The sequence below is a fragment of the Argopecten irradians genome, chromosome 1 (assembly GCF_041381155.1).
Source record: "Argopecten irradians isolate NY chromosome 1, Ai_NY, whole genome shotgun sequence".
NCBI classification, from domain to species: Eukaryota; Metazoa; Mollusca; class Bivalvia; order Pectinida; family Pectinidae; genus Argopecten; species Argopecten irradians.
Genome location: NC_091134.1, coordinates 31,827,630 through 31,844,875, shown reverse-complemented (window position 1 = coordinate 31,844,875; position 17,246 = coordinate 31,827,630). Strand labels below are relative to the sequence as shown.

The following is a 17,246-nucleotide window of genomic DNA, read 5'->3' as shown; positions in this document are numbered from 1 at the left end:
GAAAATTCCGAACTATGCATTTTGACGTCATTCCAGGTTGATAAAAGATTCCAAAACCCCCGGGTCGTACCAAAATATAGAAATCTTGCATTATGACGTCAAAATCGCTTCACAGGTTGATATAAAATTCCAATGAGTCCAGGTCGTACCCAAATATAGTGTAGAGGACATTTCCGTTACGTCAAATATCTATTGTGACGTCATCATTCAGCGAGATGTGTCGGGGAGCAGCAGGTTTACTGGAATCAATGAGACACTGAAAATATTTGTGTGTACTTTTTTTTTAGATTTTTCAAAAAAAAGTAAAATGTATTACGTGGTGTTTTCTCTAGTTTATAAATATTATCAGCCTTCATTTTTCTCTTCGAAATTATTCAACAGGACTATAGAGTGTCAATATTTGAAGAGGAGGAAATACATGTGCAAATACTTGTAGTGAAAAGGTTAACATCATGTAAATGCCATATAATAAAACAGATATCGACCTGTTTTTAGGGTGACCTCCGGTATAAACAGGACATACGTCATTAAGAGACCCAAGGACTCGACCATTGCGAGGGGTTGCTCAATATCATGAAGAAGAATAAACATGTACATATACATGTAGTCAAATGGTTTACATTATGTTAATGCTATATAATAAAACATATCTACGGCCTCGGGTAATATCACTTTCTCGAGTTGATAAATCACCGTATCCACTTGAAAATAAGTCGATATTTGTATAATATGGTAATGGGCATAAATCATACTATACTGAGTTCTGGTTTTAAGAACAAAAAAATGAACCCTTCGAGCATTTTCTGATCGTTCACGAAAGAACAGCGCTTGTAATAGCAGTAGAATTCCAACAGTGTACGTGTGAATCAGGCCCCTAGAGCTTAAGTTTTGTCGGAAACTTACCCTTACAGACACTCTTAGAGATGCCCCGTAAGTTTTCCCGTATAGCAGTATTGTATCACGGCTATGGTCGAGTCCTTGGGTCTCTTAATGACGTATGTCCTTTTTATACCGGAGGTCACCTCCTACGTCACGTCAAGGAAAATCACAATCTTAGAACCAAGTATTTTGAGGGCAGTCTCCTGCTTGAACCTTAAACTGGTGAGCACCAACCTGGAGAATATACTTTGTACAATCCATATCTTTTAAATCGTGAAAGTTGATTGATTTTTAAAAATGAAAAAATATTGAAGTTGACAAGTTTGTTTATCCAAATCTTCTACTACCAACGCTGTTGTCAATGAGCTATGACCATCTTCAGACAAATTTATTAAACGAAAAATGATGGCTTATGTCAGCATATAACCACATGTAGTTTATGGCCGGCTGAAGACATCCACTGTGTTAATCAATATATAGTTTAATGAAATTATTGTATTCTTGCTCAAAATATTGAAAAAAGAAGGTGAAAAAACATATATAAGCGAACAAAATATAAGTTCTGGAAAATCATCATACCATTTTCACTTCGGGTGTCTTTGGTGAGTGAGCTACGCCAAAGGTAAATGACGAGGTGATCCGAAAGGAGCGTAACAACTTTTTATTTTGGTTAGCCAATGAAATAGCAGCGAAGGTCTCGCTTATGCATAATGCATGAGAAAATATATTTTTCGTATAATTTTGTAATAACGAGGCTGCTATTGTCTTACTGACGGCACTTTATGTAGTTGTTTAGGATGATTTTGAAAGGAAATTTACCGCACTTTCAGTGACAGTGGTATCCCGAGGGGTGACACTAAGCACCGCACCTTCTCATACAAGTGTTGTTTATTGTATTATACTAAAAGTCTAGAAACAAAACTAATTTTCAAGTATATGAAATCTATTGAACCATTTTACTTATTTTAGCAAAAGTCGAAAACTCACCATCGGCAGTAAAATAACATATCAGCTTCCATTATGTAGCGCTTATAACCATTGCAATGAAAAAAGAATACTCACAATTGACATTCGGCAAAAATATACTGGTTGTCTTACATTTGTTAAAACCTTAGAGATGTTCCACCGCTGACAAATAGTATTTTTTCTCTATTCAAAAATGAGCAGACGAATTAGTATTTTTCTTCAGTCATAAAAGTTACTTTACACCATTGCCACCATTCAAAAATTCGAGATAAAAAATATTATAATAATTAATTGTCTCCTTAAAAAAATCCGTGGCACTATGTCCTCTATGGAATGAAGTACTGATTGCGCATAGATCAAAGGCAAAAGAAGTTATTTTACATAATAATTAACTTACATAATATAAAATAATAATACTGTTAGAGGTATCTTCATAATTCTAACTGTTCTGAAATCGGAATGATTCTTATAGAGTTCCAGCAAAATAAATGTATTTTAATTTACTTACTTTTTGAGAAAATCATTTTTATAGTCCCTGTTCCCCCAATGCAAATATTCACTTGGAATGTCTTTATCACTACTGTGATTCCGGTTGAAAAAAAGCGTTCTGACGCCCTTCGAATTTGCGAATTTCAACTCAACAAAAGTAGCGGAACAATATCAATAAATAAGATATTTTCAGCACTAACATCGAGATTAATCAGGCTCGATACCAATTAATAAGAATTTCCTGTAACAGTTGCGTTGGGAAAATTTTACGATGCGAGTAAATAAATGTTTAATTTCTTTATTTTGATTACCATTTCTAAATTTGATGATTGATCCCGAACATCCCAGTCACGTCAGTTTTTAGTCCTCTATGAGCCCGGGTAATTCAACGTTACAAGCTGGCGTTTTGAAGGAATAAGTATTCGTTTGTGGTATTATGGTTGCAATTTGCACTCATATACAGCATAACATAGTTTGAAATAATAGTGTAAGTTTTTCTTGAAACATTTTTCCCCTTAAACGTCTTTTTGACAAAAAGAAACAGTATGCACAGCGTTTGTGGATACAGTGCTTCGTTTAGTGGATGAAATTCATGAAATATTGCACAAAAACATCAGTAACATGCATCTGAAACATATAATTAATGATTTGCATTGAATATGTTTGACATTGTGTGTAAAAAATCTTTTTTGGTCTTTCGACGTCGAAAACCGATAAAACCGCGGTACTGGTCGAGAGCAGTAATCGTGATGTTTTCGTGTTTTTTTTTGTGTTTTTTTTTTTTTTTCTCTTCTTATTCATTAAAAAAGAAGCAATATTTGAAGACTTAAACATTCACATGAACTATCTTTAGTCCAAAAAGTTTCAGAAATAGCATTCATTCAATTATGTTTTGTTATATTTGAGTTGGAGGTATCAAATCGGACCTTTTCCCGACCAATTTCTCCCAGGGTTCATAGCGGTCCCCACTTTCACCTCTGTCAACGGCTCACGAATCGAACTGACCGTCTGTTGATCTCGGGTCACAGAATATTACGTCATGACGATTGAATAATGCATTGCGCCCCCTTTACATATGACGTCACAGTTATTGTTTTTGAAACGGCGGACGTCGTATGCAAATTGTGACTATTTACTTACAAGTGAATCTAATGTATCCGCAAAATAATCCATTATTGTTTTGTTTGGTATTGAATGATCAAATGAAGTAATGTCAGAACTGACAGTTGTTTACAGGAAAATGATACAAAAGGAAACTTGCAATATGTATTTAAGAATGTAGGATATGTTCGAAATACGTTTTTCAAGAATCTTGAAAATTCGCTGGGCCGTTTACAGAGGTGAAATTGTGGGGACCGCAATGCACCCTGGGAGAGATTGGTTCCCGACATCGACTACTATACCCCACCATGCAGTCATCGTGATTTTTCAACTTAATATAATTTTATGATGCATACGCAGTAGGCTCGATCGAAAGATGTAATCTAAAAATAGTATTGTTCAATTTCTCACACCACATAACTTTGATATTCCATGGTAACGTCATAAAATAAAAACTGTTTTTCTCCGTATCATAACGGGCCTCCGGCCAGTGCTTCGTCTCGGCGAAATACAACCCATTCCCCTTAGGGGTGTCTTCGCCGACGTTCGAACATTTCGGCAAAATATCAATAAAATAACAAACAAACAAAGATTATCATATACCAGGTATATTAATGAACAACAAAAAACTTTGTGCTTTGTGATCAATGTGTAATTATCATTTTTTCCACTTTTCTTCATGTTGAAACCACAGCTATATGTACATTACAGTTATGAAAGTTTTTTTTTATTAGGAAATACTAAATCATACATCATCAGATATTAACTAAGATAGGTGATTTCAGATATCGTGAAATGTAATATTGGTTACCTCAGCCCAAGCACAGGGACACGCAAATTATTCATCATGTAAAATAATTGCTATGTACGTCATGTCCACATGACTGAAAATTGCGAAAAATGAATTATATATCATGTAAACATCGGTTAGCTTGTAAAATAAATACTACCTGCATTAGAGGGTGACACCCCTCGGAATATCACTGTCACTCTCGGCTTCTCCTCAAGTGACATCATCGGGCTGACATTAGACACTGTCATCCTCTAATACAGGCAGTATGTATATATTATTTTTCGTGTTAATTAAACATATATATATATATACACGATTAAAAACCATTATTGTTCAAATGAGTACCGTTTATGCTCTGTCGACGGGGAACATCTTTAACGTTTTTTTTTATAAATCTCAATGAATTTTTGTTTCGATAGTAAGCGAAAATGTGTAAACGTAAATCTCTGGACTTGATTTAAAAAAAAAAAGATAAACAGACTAATTTGTCAAAATTATTAATAAAAAGCTCCAAGTCTGATTTGGAAGCGTCGCTTCAAACCACCAAAGATGGCTACGAATAAGAAACGAGTGCGCATCTTTTTCAGGCGGTTAATATTTTCAACTATCCAAAACATGTTATCACCCATTGCTAGTGGTTGCTACGAACGTATCTATTGTCTCTTATTGTTCTAATGCTAACTACCATGTGAGAGTTTGAAATGCCAAATGTATCTCGACCAATCCGAATGCAGGATTCTCACTTGAGGTATAATAGTTATTCTTATAGTCAGATATTAAATTTTCTCCGTGTAAATGAAAATCACTAACATAACAAAGGCGCAAGTGTCCTTCATCCAAGAAACCATATAAATGCAACCATCGTATGAATGTTATCGTATGCCAGTTAAAGCCGCATAATCCGTATCTTTCAGTGTCCGTAAATCAACAAAAGAAAATAAGGGTACATATCTTATAAAAAGTTATCAACTTTCCCCTAATAACACACCCAAAAAGTCCCGAGTTCAAAAGAAATTAATGATTAAAAGTTCGATATCCAGAGTGTTTGAATATTCATTTTCAATCGTAGACGATCACGTGACTTTCCAGACCAAACGAAATGGCTTGCCCAGTCAAAAGTGTGTCTCTCATGTTAGCAGGAACTTCTACAGAAGAACTTGTTACTTATCATGAACAAGTGAATGTTTTTGTTATGTGATGAAGTTAAAGAGTCCCCCAGAACAATATATATATATTATCGTCGTGTAAACAATACTTCCATTCGGTCATTTTGAGTGTTTACAATACGGCGATCGGTTGACTATGCTTTGCCTAATTTCCGGGGGCCACCGGAGGGATTTTTGTGGGAATGGTATTTAAACTTCGTATAAAATACGTGTTGCGATACCATACATCGTACTAGACAAGATAATAAATTGTACAAAAATGTACCAGATATATAAATAATGGTATTGATAAATAATGAAATAGACAAGACACATCGTACTAGATAGAGACAAAAATGGTTATCTACATGGAAATCTCTGGTGATATTTTTTAAAATAAATATCTCAGACGATATTTGACTTGCCTTGGATAACCATATAACTTGTTTTATAAAGGTCCAAATGAAATATAATAATAAATCAAGTAAAATATGCACGGAGAGCAAACTTGACATAATATGCATTTTTGTTCAATATCATATGTGTATACATGTATACATATCTATTAGTTAAAAAATCACCATGTACCGCCATAAACGAGTATAAAACTTAATACATGTTATTGTATGTATATTTCTGATATTTATGTTGGAAAAGCTCCATGTTCGTTAAAAACATGATGATAAATTTCTGGTGAAACTATAAACATTTGGTTATATGATTTCAAGGATTACAGAAATTTAAAAAAAATAAAAAAAAGAATGGGGTTGAGGTTGCAATAAGGCGGTTTAATGTGTGTTAAAAGTTCTAAATGTCTAACATGCAATTATGTATATATTTTCTGTGTAGATAATGAAGACAGCTCCCTTAGTTAAATTTGTGATGTACATGTACATGTACATGATAGCTTGTTAATGAACCATATAATATGATGTCCAGCCGTGAATTTGCCTCTGAATCAAATGAATCAGAAACATGTATAATGAAAGACCTAGGTGTTTCTTATACAATCATATTCATGCACAAATAGCACATTCATATACATTGTATAGTGTACATGTACACATATTGTACATTGATTGAATTTGAAGTCAATAAAAAAATGACTGGAGTTCAAAATAGCATCCAGTAGTAAATAAGCTGACCATAGCATGTGATTCTCATGTCATCAGAGTAATTGCAGTAAAATTCATTTTTTAGTATGTATATAGTCTAACCTAGTGGAAAATCTAACTTTATTAGTTGTATTTTGTTAGTTTATTGTTTTATATTCAAGCAATCCTAATTCCTTTAGTGTGATCTTGCTCCAAACACTAAGTGAAGTTGCTAAGAGCTTGTACATGTAGACCTTGATTGACCTGGACTAATTAGAAGTTATTGTCAGTCTATTTCCTTTCTAATTCAATCAAAACTTTGCAACTTAAAATAGTCAATAATGAATAATGCAATTTAACAACATGCATCACAGGCTATTGTCTCTACAGATATATGGATATTCTTATATATATGTGCAATCTGTGTATTACACAACAAGATTTTTTTTATTACACATAGGGATATATGTATATCTATAGAGCCAAAATCTTGAGATTTGACACTGACTTTTGACCCAAATAACCTTTGATCTAGCTCCAGTCTTGTTTGCTATTTATTTTCTGTATTTGAACATTTCTAAAATGAACACAACATAATTAAACAACTCAGATAAATGACATATTTTATTTTAATTGGTTTAATTTTTCATAAATTGGAATTACATCTTTGTTCCATATAAATTATTCAAAAGCTATACATACTAGGTATGTAAACATGCAATAATCATTATTATTCCTTTTTTCATTTGTGTGAAGAAATAAATTATTTGAAAATATCCTGGTGATAATAGTAAAGAATTATGCTAGGTTTGTTCTGTCCTTCCTTCTTGACAATAATTTCTTTCTGGTTCATAATGGGTACATTACAAACAGGCTTTATTTTTTACTGTCAGTTTGATCTCAGAGAAACATGTAGTTTGTTTTTCCCTTTATTTTTGGGCGAGCTGCCATCACATCTTGCACTTCTGTCATCTGGTTGAAGGTCCCATACATTCTATAAAGAAAATATGGAGTAAATGTCAGTTATGTACATAGATAAATAATGTATACATGCATGTACATAATCTTTCAGTGTAAGCCTACATGTAAAACAAACTAGTTCCAATTGCTTTCTGTCAACACAAATTTATAACAATTACACATTTTTTGAACACGTTTATCAAAATCAAACCTCACTAGATACTAGGTTAGTCATTTCTTGAATTACAGGGGTCTAGGCATTTCATGTGAAGAATAATGGTACTAATTAGTGCCAGAATTTATGTAGCCTAAATGTATTGGACATAATATATAATACATATTTTAAAAAAGTCAATTACTATTCTTTACTTAACCCACTTATGATGTATTGGTGTGAATTTTATATAATTAAGACCAGCAGAAAGGATAACGAGTACGTGACTAAGTGACTGTAAGTCTAAAAAAATACAATTTTACACACACGAGCACTAATGAAGTAAGTTTGAAAGTGGCTTCTTTAATAAAGTAATATCCATAGCATACAGTAAAAGGATATGTATCACTGATATACATAAATACACAAATAGATATCGGAAAAGATATCACACTCCTGGCGCTGTAAGCCTGTAACAGTAGCTACATGTATGTGATCATCTTTTAAGGAAACGCGTATAATACGACTCTATTAATGCTTCTGTTGTAATCCAAGATTAAATCTGTTATATGTTTCCCAATTTATCAACACTTTTTCTGATTTCTAATCTCTATTTTACTACGGTACCAATTCCAAAAAGCGACCAAACACTTATAGAATATACTGTTACCCCTTTGGGGCCCCACTCACCTATAGAGACGAAGAGAAGTCAGTTTATGTGGTTTTGGTAGATCATTCACAAATCATAGTTGTTGTCATAGCTCGAATTCGTTTCCATATAATATTCTCAGCAATTCACAACATTTCTTAGTTTAAATAACTTCCTTATTCACTTCGAATCAACAGTTGATGCTAAGCCAGCGAGCGCTCCATTGCGGTAAACAACTTTTATTTCCGGACATGCGCAAAGTAGCATTTCTAAGCTTTGGAGGCGTTAACTTTTGACTTTCTGTCGGACCGCGCATAAGTCTAAAATGAAATTTTGTATATTTATATCTTTGGACCTCTTAACTTTCTAGACTTGTAATTTTGGGAAAGTTCATAACTTTTTAGGGCTATTATACCATGTCTTGTCATTGTTTGTTTTACGGACCCTGAAAGATACGGATCATGCGGCTTTAAACAAATGGTTTTCCGAGGCGGGCAAAGCTCGTAGGATATTATGAATAAAAGATGAGATATTAATCAGTTTAAAACCGTGCCTTTTCGGTGTTAATTTCTGCCCGTTTCGTGTTAATTTTCTGCCTTTTCGTGTTAATTTTCTGCCTTTTTAGTGTTAATTTTCTGCTCTTTTCGTGTTAAATTCCTGCCCTTTTCGCGTTAATTTTCTGGCCTTTTCGTGTTTTCGTGAATTTAAGACGACAGAACGCCGAACAACGCGAAAAATCAATCATGTCAGAAAATTAATATTCAAATTTTTCTAACTTTTAAAAGTATTCATGCTGCACAGTATACATAGGACAATATATGTTTACAGTGTACACTATACGTAGGTCAAATAGCATAACAAAAACAACATTTAGAGCAAATCATCATATACATATCTCATTAAACAAAAAGATACAAAAATTCAAAAAGGTGCAAGAAGCTTATAATCTTATATACAGTTTTAATAGATTATATATATATATATATATAGTATATTGTAAAGAAGTCTTGTTTGAAAGAATTAAGTCTGAGGACATTTTTTTGCATTTTGCAACAATGAATGGCGCCTTGAAATGACTTTAATATGCTAAATCTGAATGCTCCTTAATTAACATGTTGAAGGTAGGATATTAGTATTTTTCTGGCTGTCACCATAGCATGATTATAAGGAGCGACTGAAATCTTACTTTTCCTATTCTTCTGAAATCATTTTGCGCTTTCGCCTCTGTATTATTAGTTTATACAGTCAGTTATTAACAATTTATCAAGCTATAGAGGGCTAGAAAGATTAAAAGGGGTGAGGTCGTAGTTAGCATAAAGTATTAAAAGCAACAAAGCACTTCAAATAAAACGTGGAGTTTTAAAGGTTTAAGTTAGCACATTTATAAAACATTGAACTTAAAGATTCTTATTTTATAAATGTCGCTTTAGTAGTTATAGATACATATATGCATTTTTGACACTCGAACTAATTGATGAGCCTGAAATTTACTTACACTTGTCGATCATGACTATAGATAATATGTTGGCGTGAGATATGGTGGCTGATTTCTGACATTTCGCCTTTTCGGTGAGCTGTCGGCTTAATCAGTTCAAAACCGCGCCTTTTCGTGTTAATTTTCTGCCCTTTTCGTGTTTTTGTGAATTTAAGACGACAACACGCCGAACAACGAGAAAAGGCAAAAATGTCAGAAATCAGCCACCATATTTTATTTTGTATAATCATTTTTCAAACTTTAGTATACATGCTGCACGGTATACACAATACATCATACGTTTGTTGTGTAGATCAAATAACATAACAAAAACAATTGAAGAATATCATGATACATATTTCTTTAAATAAAAGAAAACCAAAATGAAAAAGGTGCGAGAAGCTTATAATAATATGTACAATGTGGCGTGTTTAATTAGTGATCAATTTCAACATTTAATGCAGGTGGACCATCGATAACCCGAAAAGTTAATGGAATCTTCCGGACTGGCGAATTTTCGGCAACATAGTCAATAATCAATTCCATTTATTGACATTTCGACTCGGATTTGATTATTCCGGAGTATCGGCATTCGGTTTATCGCAGGTCCACAGTCTAAAATAACAAGACAATGTACCATGAATAGCATAACGTTCATAATTATATCCTAGTCAGTGTAACAATATATTACAATACAACAATACAATGATATTTTAATAAAGTGTCATATATCATAAAATACATTTAAAATACCATAGCATACATTAATAAAACAGTGATGTTCAGTCGTATCCGGCTTAAGAGACAACACCAGTCAAATAAGATCAGATAGTCCTGCAAAGTAAGCGTCCTAATTTTAACCGACTATACCGGCCATGCATATCATATTCTGAACTTGGTGCTTTGGATGATGAATAGAAAACGTAGGCGAGCAAATTATTTTCTATAATACAAATCCTCTTATTATCTGGTGATTTCGTCCTCGATCTAATGATTTTGTGTCATTCAAAACTGTCAAATTGCATTTTTTTCTGTATATATCACACGATGTTCTATCGTTTTTAAGTTTTCATGGTGTGCTAAGTTAGCTAAAGATCACAAAATCCAAGTCCCATTTATCACTCATTGATTTTCAATAACTCCTATTGTTATAAATGTATATAAAGTGAACAATGTAATTCATTTAAAGTTTTAAAAATCGAGTTGATACATCATTGATACTCTAGACTTGTTTTAGTGTTAGTAAAATTTTAGCACTAGTCGTACTGTCTTTGAAGCGTTAATTCATGTACAGCGCTTAATTGTGTCAAAGGGTATTTCCGGTACTGAACTATCTATTGAGCTCATTTATATTCCCACTAGCTATAGTTAGTCATAATTTTGCATTTTGTGTATTCGCGCTAAAATTTGACTTCACTAGAATAAGTTACAGTATTTAAATTAATGTATGACCCGTTAACATTAATTAGATGGCTGTAGTCTCGAGAGTAGTCTCCTCATACTTCCGTTTAGGATTACCACCGGAATTGTTGATGTTTTCAGAATGACCTTCACATTGAACTTCGATGTTATACAAGCAACCCGTTTCCTTTTCATGGCAACCGTGGGTCAAAGGTTTAGTATCATTGAGGCTCACAGAAACAATTGTATTGTTGTCACCTTCCCTAGGCTCGTCGGCCGGCGATCCGTTCGCGTATTCATAGGCGGTGAGAAATGTGGTGACAAATACCGGTATGATGAGAGAAAATAGGACAACGCCCGACAGAGCACAGATACAGCCAATCAGCTTTCCTAATGCTGTCTTCGGCACCATATCCCCGTATCCTACCGTTGTCATGGTAACAATACTCCACCACCACGCCGCGGGAATGCTGGGAAAATCGGATTTATTCTCGACAAAGTAGATGAAGTTGGAGAAAATACACATGGTCACCATGACATACATAACAAGGACGAAAATGTCTTTAATCCCGGTAACGAGAGAGTAACGCAGGACCTTAAAGGCTCTGATGTTTTCTATTGTTCGGAATAGGCGAAATACGCGGAACATTTGTAAATATAGCAGAAAGTCGTACAAAAATGCCATTACTTTCCTCAGTTCACTCCGTAATTCCAACAAAACTCTTCCGAAACTGCCGAGAAGAAGGAGAAGGTCTAACCAGTTCAAGATCCCGCGGAAAAACTCCTTTTTATCTGGACATGTTATAAGTCTGAGGACAAATTCCATCGTGAAAAAAGAATTTATGACGTGTTCTAAGTAATAACAAACAACACTCTCTATAAGGCTGATGTTGCTTACATTCTGTGATGACGATACAATGAGCAGCTTTTCCTGAGAATTAATGACAGGAGTATGGAAGTGTTCCAAAAACGTTATTTTCGAAGTGAAATTGCCAACACTAAGATTACTTCTCTCAGGGATATCTATAGCAGTGAAATTACCAATGCCATGGATGATTGGCTTAACGTTGAGGGATCTCGTCGAAGATTCCATTTCATTTGAACGATATGTTTGATTAAGGTAACTACTATTGTTATATTCTGTATGATCAGGATCTAAGGTGGTCACGTCTTCACTGTCTTGTTTCTCAGCACCTGCTAGTTCTATTTTAATCGGGGTTCGCTGTATTGTGACTACCGAAGCACACTTGGAGACATTCATAATGATATCTGTGTGTTCAACTTTTAATTTAATTTTAATTTTTGGTGTCGGAATTGTGGCGTTGCACGACCTGCACGGATCACACCTAATATGTATGATAAGTGGAGGATAGAAGTAATTTTGAGATGAGTCTTCGACACCTGGTGCTGGTCTAGGTTCACTTTCTTGTATTAACATAAACGAAGCACATTCTGAAAATTGCAGTAAAACGTTTGTATGTTCAACTTTAAATTCATCATTCAAATCATTTCCCGGGGTGGTGGCGTTGCAAGTCCTACATGTACCACAGTCGGCGTCCAGAAGAAATGACGGATAGACAACAGGTGGGTCTCTGATACCAGTTGTCACATTGGGACTGTTTGTAACCATGGGTCGACTTTCTGTCTCTGGTTGATCATTGAAGGCTAGGGAATCGTTGGTAGGTGATGCAGAGGTAGCATTATGTCCGTTACCCTCTACCATGGTCTCGGCAGCTGGTTCACCGATGTCCTGTGCATCCTTCATGCTTGAAAGAGCAAGAATGCCTATCATCAATAGCACAAACGTTGTCGACACATAAAAGTATGCCTGGAAGTAAATATATAACAATAAATAAAGCACATACAGTACAGTAAACCTTAAAAGCATATGCTTGTTGACTTAGAACGTTTTAACAGTAATCAGGATTCAGATATATTAGATCATGGAAGCTAAATCTACAGTCGTGGGGTATGAGTATTCGTCACTTATGTGTTTTCCCTACATACTCTGTATCTTTATTTTTATTTTTTTCTGATCTCATTTATTGATAGATTTTCACCAAAGGCATACTTATAGAGAATTGTTTACACTTTCTGTATAGGGAAAAACAACAGTGACAACTGTATGATGAAGAATCTTATGTTCATATATTCTCCTTTTCATTATGTATGTAGGTGCTAAAAGTGCATGTAAATTGCAAATACTAATTACTTATGTCTGAAAAATATGACAGGTAATATGTGATCGTAAGCTTTTTAACATCATTTTAACACATTTCTTCTTCTTCGATACCGTTTTGACGAAATAACTCATTCAAGAAATAACAGACCTTTGAATATTTTGACTTTCCATCGCAATTCACAATGGCCCAAATTCGCCTTTTGACGCTGTTATCCTTTTCTGCAATGTTGTTTTCTGGTCTTTGATGCATTCTTTCGAATCCTTCGAGCATTTTCTGATCGTTGACGAAAGAACAGAGCTTATGATAACAGCAGGATTCCAGTAATTTGTGGTTCAGCCCCCAGAACTTAAGTTCTGTTAGAAACGTGCCCTTACAGACACTTTGGGGAATATGTAGCTCCCCGGTATAACAGTATTCTATCAAGGCCATCGTCGTGTCTTTCGGTCGTCTTATGACGTATTTCCTGTCTGTTCCGGATGTTACGTCAAGGAACAAGTCAATCTTTGCTCCAAAAATTTTGAGAACAATTTCCGTAGAAACTTTAAACTTATCTGCTCCAACTTGGAGAGTGCACTCATTGTATTCCATAATGTTATTTAAAGTTGTAAGAATACAATTTTGTCAAAGTCTCGTTAGAAAACAACTAAAACGCATCTGGTTGTTTCTTCATCGTCAAAAAACGTTATCGACAAGCTATGGCAATCTTCAGACAGACGTTCTCATTCAGTGAGATATATGGTTGATTGTTGCATGCTTATAGCGGTTGTCAATAGCTAGCAATAGTGAATAGTGGCATATAGACGACCTTTACCTAAATTATTCATAAATATTTAAAATGTTAATGGCTACCGAACTTTCAATTTACCAATACAAACATTGTTCTAATCTCTGCAATCGCTTAATGTCATGACTCTTATATGGAAGCGATGGATATTAGTAATCGATAGTCAGTTTGATCTATTGGGATTGTTTTGGTGATATTGTAGATGCATATCATTTGAACAAAATTATGATACTATTTTAAAGTGAATATTTAATTTAACAGATATTGTAATTGGGTACGATTCTCTACGTCATCAAAACCAATTAGACGATCTTAGATAATGACATTCTGTAAGCGAAAACATGTTTTTTTTTGTTTCTAACCTGAAATTTTCAAATCTGAGTAGTTTCTATGCATTCTGCTCCAGCTTTCCGGTTCATATTTCCATTGGGGTTTCGCATCCTTTTCACAGCCAATTTTTTTATTTGTTTGTCTGGGTTAACATTTAGCAGTCTAAGTTCACTAATAAGTTCATCGTCGACGCGACACTCCTTTGCATATTCATAGGCAGTGTGAAATGTTGTTACAAAGACCGGTATGATAAGAGAAAATAGCACAACACCTGACAGAGTACAGATACAGCCAATCAGCTTCCCTAACACTGTCTTTGGCACCATATCCCCGTATCCTACCGTTGTCATGGTTACAACGCTCCACCACCATGTCGCGGGAATGCTTTGGAAATCGGATTTGCTTTCGACAAAGTAGATGAAGTTGGAGAAAATGCACATTGTAACCATGACGTACATCACAAGGACGAAAATGTCTTTCATCCCAGTAATGAGAGAAAAGCGAAGGATCTTAAATGCTTTGACATTTTGTATTGTTCGAAAAAGACGACATATCCGAAGCATTTGCAAGTAAAGCAGTAGGTCATACACAAGTGACATTGTGTCCATGACATCCCTTCGTAAATCCAGCAAAATTCTGCAGAAACTGTCAATGAACAGGAGCATATCTAACCAGTTAAGACAGCTGCTAATAAAGTCTTTTTTATTCGGACACGTGATAAGTCTGAGAACGAATTCTACAGCAAAGAACAATTCTATTACATACTCCATGTAATGATATATTATGTATTCGACTTCTGTGTTACCACCCATATTCCATAATGAAGTGATTGAAGAAAGTTTGTCTTTTGAATTAGAGACAGTGTTAGTAACAATAGTGGCTATACCAGTATCTTTTAGTGGAAACTTATCGTACGATGTGTTTTTTAATGAATTATTGCTAGAATGTGATGAAGTTTGTTCTGTATCGGGGCTATCGCTATCTCTTAAGATCTGACCGGAAGCGGAAGTAGATGTAACGTTGGTAACAGAATACTCCTGTGTGACATTCATTTGATAAGTATCTCTAGCATGGTCCATATTCTGAGGTTTTGGAGGCTTAGCCAAATCATACGGATTATGATTATCTTTGTTTTCAATAGGAGGCTTTGTTGCACTGTCCTCGCTAACGACTGATAACGTGATCTCTGGATAACAACATTTCGGAATAAACAAATTTAGATTTGTATTCTGTACGTTGATTTTTTTACGATTTTTACTCGCTGAAATCCCCCGGCGACTGCATTTTTCGCAAAGAACTTTAATAATGGCAGAAGTATGTGAATCACACTGTGACTTTGACGTCTGGGAAGCTGAGTGATCATATGACGAGTTTGAAGAAACAGAGTTCGAAGAAACAGAGTTTGAAGAAACAGAATTGTTATATTCAGAAGTGGAATTCAATTCAGCTTCACCCATAGTATGTACATTTTTTAAACTTGTTAGAGCGAGGGCAATGATCATCAGCAGCACGATGGTTGTCGACACATAGAAATACACCTGAAAAAATATACTTTTGTTTTAAAAGGTCTATCAAAGAGTAACGTCAATTTTCAAGTATAATATATTCAAAAAATTACGAAAATGACATTTTACTGTGAAATCATTTTCCAATAAAACGTATTTATTTGGACTGTAGTAATTAAAGGTATATACCTTTACGGAAACCGTTCTTAACTTTTTGATCATGTTGTAGAGTTCCAAAAGGTTTTAGCCTACCGTTCATATACGATTTATTACCACGTTCTAGAAATCTTAAATAGATCAATTAAATGCTAATTTTCATAACTTGGGCCGTCTTATGTTCCCTAAGTCGTCCTAAATACCGAATAGTAGTTGATTATCACTACATCCTACACGGTAAAACAGCGAAATACAGATGTTTTATTGTACGAGTTGGTTGTTATTGATAAACTTTTAGTTTTTGTTTCAGAAACGCAAAGAGCCTTAAAGAAAGAAATTATACCCATTCTACGAGGTCGATGCAAATTGCCATTTATTATCAAATATTACTATTATTTTAGCTACCGGTGCAACTACTGTACTGATATAAATGGAATTGAGAGTAAAGACTATTCTTCCTAAATCATGACAATTGTTTAGTTTTCTTAAATGCATTTTCCAGACGATTGTGTTCTGATGAAGATGACTCGGCTTTTTAATTCAATAACTGATTATATAACAATACATTGCTCTTTTATCTAGAAATACATTTTCTCATAATCCTCCAAGAAAACAGAAAATAATCATTAGTAATTCTTTCATATACATTAACAACAGGTATTTTAAGCCATTTAGACAGAAGACATACCATACCTTTGAACATGTTGATTTTCTATCACAGTTGACAATGCCCCATATTCGTTCCTTTGTATTGCCGTTTCCAGAATGCCGATTGGATATGTATTCTGATTCTGTGTACATGGTTTCGAACCCTTTAAGCATTCTCTGGTCGTTTAAGAAGGCACGGAGCTTATGATAGCAACACGACTCCAACAGTTTGTATTTTAATCCCCAGAACCGCATTTCTGCCAGGAATTCACCCTTACAGACACTCTTAGGGATGTGCAGATTACCTGTATAACAGTATTCTATCAGGGCCATGGTCGAGTCCTTTGGTCTCCTTATGACGTACTTCCTATGTGTTCCGGATGTTACGTCAAGGAACATGTCTATTTTGGTTCCGAAAACTTTACGAACAACACATTTAGGAACTACAAACTGATCAGCACCGACCTGAAGAATACAGTCATATGTATGGTGTTCCATATTGATATACTTTATATTGATAATGTTTGACGACTAT

General features: G+C 34.5%; 2 protein-coding genes across 2 annotated transcripts; both read right to left on the bottom strand.

Annotated features, from left to right (window-relative positions):
- Nucleotides 1–9,242: 9,242 nt before the first annotated feature.
- Nucleotides 9,243–14,053, bottom strand: LOC138310309 (uncharacterized). Its single transcript, XM_069251461.1, has 2 exons — nt 13,436–14,053; nt 9,243–12,933 (listed from the first exon to the last, which is right to left on the bottom strand). The coding sequence occupies exons 1-2, from the start codon at nt 13,874–13,876 to the stop codon at nt 11,170–11,172; spliced, it is 2,205 nt and encodes a 734-aa protein (XP_069107562.1). The 5' UTR covers nt 13,877–14,053; the 3' UTR covers nt 9,243–11,169.
- Nucleotides 14,054–14,443: 390 nt separating this feature from the next.
- Nucleotides 14,444–17,209, bottom strand: LOC138322826 (uncharacterized). The gene is made up of 2 exons (XM_069266992.1): nt 16,757–17,209; nt 14,444–15,940 (listed from the first exon to the last, which is right to left on the bottom strand). The coding sequence occupies exons 1-2, from the start codon at nt 17,207–17,209 to the stop codon at nt 14,444–14,446; spliced, it is 1,950 nt and encodes a 649-aa protein (XP_069123093.1).
- Between the last annotated feature and the right edge of the window lie 37 nt (nt 17,210–17,246).

Excerpts from the sequence above, each read along its gene's own strand:
- LOC138322826 (XM_069266992.1), bottom strand. The coding sequence starts at position 17,209 with ATGGAACACCATACATATGACTGTATTCTTCAGGTCGGTGCTGATCAG. Across the intron at positions 15,941-16,756 it reads GAAAATCAACATGTTCAAAG|GTGTATTTCTATGTGTCGAC; the intron begins GTATGGTATGTC and ends ATATTTTTTCAG.
- LOC138310309 (XM_069251461.1), bottom strand. The coding sequence starts at position 13,876 with ATGGAATACAATGAGTGCACTCTCCAAGTTGGAGCAGATAAGTTTAAA. Across the intron at positions 12,934-13,435 it reads GAAAGTCAAAATATTCAAAG|GCATACTTTTATGTGTCGAC; the intron begins GTCTGTTATTTC and ends ATTTACTTCCAG.